General features: G+C 35.7%; 1 protein-coding gene across 1 annotated transcript; it reads right to left on the reverse strand.

Annotated features, from left to right (window-relative positions):
• Positions 1-2,477: 2,477 nt before the first annotated feature.
• Positions 2,478-7,465, reverse strand: taf1a (TATA box binding protein (TBP)-associated factor, RNA polymerase I, A). The gene is made up of 8 exons (XM_038291893.1): positions 7,448-7,465; positions 7,173-7,371; positions 6,843-6,961; positions 4,035-4,193; positions 3,884-3,950; positions 3,587-3,710; positions 3,345-3,499; positions 2,478-2,738 (listed from the first exon to the last, which is right to left on the reverse strand). Exons 2-8 carry the CDS (start codon positions 7,342-7,344, stop codon positions 2,698-2,700), a joined length of 837 nt encoding a protein of 278 aa, XP_038147821.1. The 5' UTR covers positions 7,345-7,371; positions 7,448-7,465; the 3' UTR covers positions 2,478-2,697.
• Between the last annotated feature and the right edge of the window lie 6 nt (positions 7,466-7,471).

Genomic DNA, 7,471 nt, shown 5'->3' on the forward strand with positions numbered 1-7,471 from the left:
ATTTCTATTATTCATTCCGAAAATGTGAGCAAATGCCTGATGGGGGCCACACGACCTGACCATTTACAGCACAGGATTTTATTTAAAAGACAAGTGGTAGAAAATTTAAATGATAATAAAACAATATCAAAGGAATGACATGGAATTAAGGAAAAGGCTGAATGGCTAACAGCTCCTATAATACGTGGAAAGAATGATGCTGCTACTGTTTCACCATGTGAGTCTGTTCCAGGAGTTTTGCAGTGTATCCTATGTTATATTTATTGTGATGTATCTAATTTATTCCATCTTTGTGTCATTGCTTTGTAGGATTTAGTGGACAAAGGAGAGATTAGTCCTGAAACAACTTTGTACCTGCAGATTTAAACGAAGGACCTTTTGTTCAAAACCTCCTGTCTTGAGCTAAAGCGTTTTTCACTCTTCAAGATTTAATCTAAGATCTCATCCAAACCTATAATTAACTCACATTAAATATCTTCAAATCTCCCATACTGAGTGCTCTCTTTTAGGCTTCCTAATGTTTCCACAATTTATTCTCTTTGTTTATTTCCCCACCATGTCTGCCACTCAGACTTGAGTGACAATCAGCACTCAGACATGTCTTGTACTTTTTAAGCTCTTTATAAACAACATTTTAACAATTATATAGTAAAAAAAAAAAAAATTTTCTCAAAAGCAAGTATTCTGCAGGCTACTTTCTTTCACATTCATTTGATCCAACAGTTTAGCTACACTAATTATGTTGCATGTTTAAATGACACTTTTTCCATTTAATTCACAAAGTAGCACAATTAAGCCAGATACACTTGATCCAACGTCTCAACTCTCACACACCACCCTTAATGCTATTATCTTATGCCACAGTATGTATTGAAAAATACAATTAAATTTGTGTCATGTACAAATCTGCACACGTTATTAGCAGTTTTTAGGAACCAAAACAACCCGCACCAGACACACAGCTGCTTCAGGAAGCAAAACAGGTCATTGGGGACACTTTCTATTGTGTTTAACACTGAGTGACCTAAAGCGGCATGGGGCTACATCAGCCTCTGAAGTCAGGCAGTTTGTCCAGCTGTTAAGGTCTGAGTGAAAACAAAACACGAATACATGGTTCCCAACTAATAAATTACTCAAATCTCCTTTAAATAAATCAAAAAGAGACACATTTAAATTCCAAAAAAGTTAGTTATTTTTCAAGTTTGAAGATGTTTCACTTCCCATCCAGGAAATGTTTTCAATTCAAAATGTCTGGGTTAGCTTTGAGTTCCAAGCTTTAGAGAGTAGCCCTACAAAGCCTTTTTATGACTTAGAAAAGATGCAAATTAAACCAAAAGAGCAGGAACACCCTTGGTAATGGGGAGTCGTTGAGGTCGTCGTTGGCCTACAATACCGGATACTGGCCTATGCCTTTGAAAAGGGATTTGTTGGGGTGATTGTTGGCCTAGCTGACCAAGTGAGATGTTTTGGTCCCCTGCATAGTGATGGGGGTTGTGATGAAAGCAGGAAGGAATCAACTCCATCACTGCGTTGTTTTTCTCTCTAAACGTAAATGGCTTCCTTCACACCCCTATCAAACCACCTGTCTTCTTTGTCCAAAATGTGGACATACATTGGCCAAAAACGACAGGTGGTTTGAAAGGGGTGTGTAAATTGTCTTATTTTAACGGTTTATTCTAACGAGTAACCAAATATAACACTGCCATTCATATTCCCCATTCTAAATGCTGCTTAAAATGGGTAATTTATTCAACTAATTTTTACCATGAAACCCGCATAATTACGTGCGTAACCCCCACTTTTGCAGGTACTGGGTTAGGATATGAAGAAAATACTAAAAATCCATTACAATTTGAACTGAAGAGTTTAAAACACCGACCTGATAAGTGAATCCTCTGTAATCGCCAAGATGTGAGTGATTAAACATGTGTCGCCTATTCCCAGATGCCTCCTCCAGCTGCTCCTGTTATCAGGCAAAGCCTTAGGCTTTAGATTATGTAATAACTGCAGATCAACACAACACGGCTGACTGAGCTGCTACTGCTTCACTTACATTGTGGCTGACCAATATCAAATCATTTAAATCATGTCATTTTATTATTATTAACAATAATTCTGGTATAGTGCTAAAAAAAAATTCAATTCATGGTTATGTTTGAATAGAAAGAACTCTGAAGGCTAGAACCATCTTAAAGCATTTAATACATCATCTCGTTTAAGAAGCAAATATATTAAATTAAACGTTTTTCCCCACAGCAGTACAGAAGTTGTTTTTAGAGACTTAAAGTAAGGTGATAATATTTTATGGCAAGAATTAAAAATTAGTTCATCAGTTGCATTCAACCATAGTGCTGTGTTTGTCCTCATTAAATGTTGAAAAATACCTACTATGCTAGAGAGAAAACTTCTGTTTCTGTGAGTGATTAAATAAGACTTTAAAATCCCACTACAGGAAAAGGAGAAAAATGGCGCCACACTGTGGTTCTTTTTATTTATTGCAAAATAAAGAGTTCAGGGCAAAATTAATAGAAAACAAGAGAACTGTTTAGGACATTATAGGGTAAACGTGACATTTCTTAATCTTGACCTTAAAATTCAGTGGTGATAGAAGTAAGAGGTCTTCCTCTAAAAAGAAACATTATGAAAAGAAAAGGAAAGTTGAACTTGGGGTTTTCCTTTACATGCCAACAATCCCACTCAAGTCGGCAATGGCTCAGCGGTGTACCTCAGGGCTCGACCTACAGAAAGAGAAACAAAAAAAATAAAAGGAAGACCTTGAATACATGAAACGCAGTCACATGGTTCCATCATGTTCTACTTATATTATTCCTTACTTGTCCACTGAATATTTTTAAATGTATCATTTCTTTTAATAAACTCTGGACGTTTGACTTTAAAGTATTAACTTTTAAATCTGCTTAAAAAGCAGATGAATCTGACTCTACGTGGGGTCAAGACATAATGATGACAAACTTTTAGATTTAAATAAGATAAAAATAGCAGCATTAGATCTTTGATTGGCCTTTTAGAGCCAGTTTAAGAACTAATCTGGTTAAATCTGCACTTGAAACTTTCGAAAGACTAGAAAAAAGCTTATAGCTGTTTGAATGAGAGCGCATCCAATCAGTTCTAATAGGTCCAACGTGTGAAATGACTTCTAAAATTAATAAGCTGTAATAGTGAAAAAGTAATAAAAAAAAGAATATTCTTTTTTTTCCATTCTTTGAATGAGCAAGAAATTAAGGCAAATTCCAGACCATATACCCTCCACATTTTAGCTCCACCTTTTTTGTTATGAAAAACCCCAACAACCAGAGACTGTTGGAAACGACGCACACACTAACCTGGACAAAGTATTTCTGCCAGCGATGCCTTGACCTCCAAAAGTTTGGCGTTCTCCTCCGAGTCTTTCTTTGCATGAGACCTTGTGAAATGCAACTTGGGCCACCAGTCTTTTCTTAAACCCATATACTCTTGAATGATCATCTGCCCTTCATTCCTGTTGTCATTTAATGTGAGGAAAGCAAGACTCAGTATAAAGAGACTTTGATTCAAATCTAATTGATACCAAAGGATGTTTACATACTGTGAAAGCAGTTGGTGAATGGCGTCCTGTAAAGACTTCCACACGTCCAGGTTGCTCCTCCAGCAGGCGAAGTCGAGCATGTCGAGGAGGACGGCGAAAGCTTTACGAACATCACTGGTTCTCTCTTTAAAACAAAAAAAAAGTAAATCCTATGAAAGTATATTTAAGTAGCTAAATTCCCAGAAGAGGCAAAGTCTTTAATAAGGTGGCAACAATAAGAGGAATATCTCAGTGATTTTGTATTTTTACTCCAAATTTATCAAAAACCCTTTGATCGAGAAATGAATCTACTTTTACCTGATTGAAGCAAGAGAAAACTGTACTCCAACATCAGCTCATGGCTTGGCACTAATAGATGGAGGTTCTAAAACAAAATAATAAAAAAAAAAAAGAAAAACTATTAGATGTTTTAATTTTTGGAATATCATTCTTAAGCCATCGTTTGTACCTTTAACACTTTCACCAGTTTCTTCTCAGAAGCGTTGTGTCGCTTGAGGAACTGGTAAATATAGACGTGTGCATTGGGATTTGGGGGAAAGCTGTTGTCGTACGCGTAGTCGTTCAAGACATTAAGAGCTTCCTCGTAATCCTCATAAAACTCCAGCATCTGTCAAGAAAAGACACTGTTTCTTTGAACCGATTACCATTGAGCACAGAAGGAAGAATACCTTTAAAAATATTTGTAAACAAACTCGTTGAACAAATTTAAAGAAAAATCTAAATCTCCTTTCAAGAGATAAAATAGAAACAATATCAGATTTGCAGATCTCTGTTACTACAGAAATCTCTCAGAGTTCAAGCCTTTCAGCTTAGAAGTTAACCAGCAAGGGTGAAAAAAAATAATTACGAGAAATACAATGTGTGACCACTGACTAGCTAAAATCAAAACACCTTATTTTCAACAAAAGTTAGAACCTTAAAATCTATAGTTTGCATTTGTATTCATGCCCATCTACGCTGAGATCCTTTAAATAAATCAATTGCAAACAACAGAAACCGGCTATTACACTGAAAAAAATGGAAATCTAGTCAATTTTTCTTAAAATAAGTGATTTTTTTCTTGAATTGAGGAGGTAAGTGAGACACTTTGCCAATGGAACAAGATAATTTACATTTAAGATCAAACTATTTCATTGTCTTATTTCAAATGTATATTATCTAATTACCTTATTTTAACAGTAAAAATCATCATTCCATAGGCAAATCATCTAATTCACCTTCTCAAACTGAGGATAAATACACTTAATTTAAGACATTTTGACTTATTTTTAGATCTTTTTTGCAGTATAGTAGCACAGAGTTGATCAGGGTGTATTTTATTCTCAGTATAAATCCAGCTGTTCTGTGAAAGACTTGGAGGTTTGTTTGAAAACAAAAAGCAACATGAAGATGAACGAATGCAGCAGGAAGACCAGGAAGTAGGGGAGAATTTAAATTCAGGGTAAGCTTTAAATGTAAAAAAAAAAAAAAAAAAAAAAAAAAAAAAAAAACATGTGAAAAACCTAATACTCTAACAATGGAAAAACTGTAAAGATCAACGGTAAACGTTGGAGAACCAGTCAACATGGCAAAGATATGCAAACATCAAGAAAAAAATTAGAACATCAACCCTCCACAGCCTTGAACACAAGGTCCAAACAGAGAAAAAAAGTGGCGGAAGCATCATGCTGTGGGGCTACTGCAGGGATGATGGTAAACATACAAAAACGACTGTTAAACCAAACTGAATATAAACTAGGATTTATTTTAAATTAAAAAAGAAATGTTAAAATACTTGTAACCAAAACGAGAGCCTGCTAATTAAGGGACCACTACTAAATCTGCAATAGTGAAGATGTTTTCAGGAAAGAATCTCTTGCTTTCACTGAAATGTATACAAATAAAGGAGACAGTGGGTGAGAGCAGCACCATGCTGTGGAGATTCTCAATTTAGTGGGCCCAAGGAACCTGGCCAGAGAAGATTGTAAACATATGTGAAGAAATCCACATTCTGAAGATTAAGGGACAGACCAAACACAACATTGGACATCTCACAGAACATTCGTCTGAGAAGCACCCAATAAATGCATGTTAAGGGCTGAAGAGATCTACAGACTGTAGTCTATAAACAGTTAGCAATTTAGAAGACAGAGCAAATGTTTAGAATAGGGTCCTCTAGTTGGAGGTTTTTGGCTAATGTGCAAAATGCAAACTTCGCTCCCTGAACACACCACCCCCAAGGTGAAGGACATTGATGATTCTGGTGCAGAGAAAAAGCTAGCAGAAATATGTTAAAAATAGGGCGTAAACAATCGGCTTAATCGTGATTAATCCATTATTGAAATTATCGTCAACTAATTTACTGTATATGTTCCATGCACCTCTTTCTTCCTCCTTCTTCTGTGGCTATTTGAGCTGATGTAACAAGTACGGGTCTCCACTGTGAGATCAATAAATTCAATCAATCAACTTAGTAATTGATTAATCGTTAACTGGAGAATACAGACTCTAAAATATTCCTTTAGCTGACAGAGCAACCCACTCAGAGCAGTAATTATACTAAGATTACAAAAAATATATAAACATCTTGCATTTAACTTTTTTTTTTTAATGTATCTGTCAATATGTTCTATCCAGAGCTCCTCAAGTGAAAAAGTTTGACTTTCACTTGGTTTAGTTTAGTAAACTCTTCTTTAAAGAATCTTTGGCTATTTAATCGAAAATTTAATCGATTTGCAAAATAATCGTTAGTTGCAGCCCTATTTAAAAAAAAATCTGCAGCTGAGATTTCTATTTGCCAACAAACATTCCCTTTTTTTTATTATTGAGTCCTTTTCTATGGAAGCCTATTGCATTCACCAAAGAAAAGAAAAAATCCCACAGCTTATTTGATAACTACCAGATCAGTATCTCGTAATTATGAGAACTTTTCTCATAATTACGAGATACTGATCTCATGATTAAGCTGTCAGCTTTTTTCTTTTTTCTTTGGTAAATGCAATACGCTTCCATACTTTTCTCACTTATACATAGTTTTGTACCCATCACACAAAAGCACCATAAACCTACATTGAATTTAGTGAATTTGAGGTGAAACTATGTGGATTTGGGTATTAATGGAGGAAGCCAAGATATACAACTAAAAAAAGGTGGAAGATTTCACTCAAAACAAAAGAAAATTAGCCAGCAGATAAAGTCAGTCTTTCTAAACACCAGCGTTATTCTGCCCTTGAGAGACTTTGAAAAATTTGCAGAAGCCTGTTTAATCAGCGCTTACCTCAACATAACTAAGAACGAAGGGATCCCAGACTCCAGGGTTTCTTAAAAGTTCTTTAAAATTGACAGAGGCTTGTCTGAAGAGGGTCTGCATTCCTTGGTTGTCAGATTCAATTGAATCTTTAAAAAAGGACAGAGTTTAAGAAATTTTAGGCAAACTTTATATTACAGCCTTTTTTCAAAGTTAAGTCCCACATTCACCTGCAGGATTTCTGTTTATCCTTTAGGGGGCAGTGTAACACCACACAAAGACTTGAAAGGTGTCAGAGACATTTATGAATAATGAATGGTGAATATTAAATCAGTGGTGTGAAGTCGAGTGTCTCCTTACTGTTTTTGGTGAGTGTGTATTTTTTGTCACACCAGATCATATAATCCAACAGGCTTCTGTATGCCTGAATCAGTTTAACTCGCTGATGCTGAGAAATTGACTCTTTCCCGTATCTCCAGCTCTCAGCGACGGACAGCTGCTGCTTCGCTTCCTCAATCTGACCGTGAAGCATCAGGTGGAAAGAGTGTTCCAGGCAAATCTAAGACAAGACATAAGAAAATCAGAATACCAAAAGCGCATAAAAATCTCTGCTCCAACTTGTGTTGTATACGCACTGTCAGATAATCTTTCACTCCTGA

Source organism: Cyprinodon tularosa, unplaced genomic scaffold, assembly GCF_016077235.1.
Source record: "Cyprinodon tularosa strain WSP-4 unplaced genomic scaffold, ASM1607723v1 ctg303, whole genome shotgun sequence".
Lineage (NCBI taxonomy): Eukaryota > Metazoa > Chordata > Actinopteri > Cyprinodontiformes > Cyprinodontidae > Cyprinodon > Cyprinodon tularosa.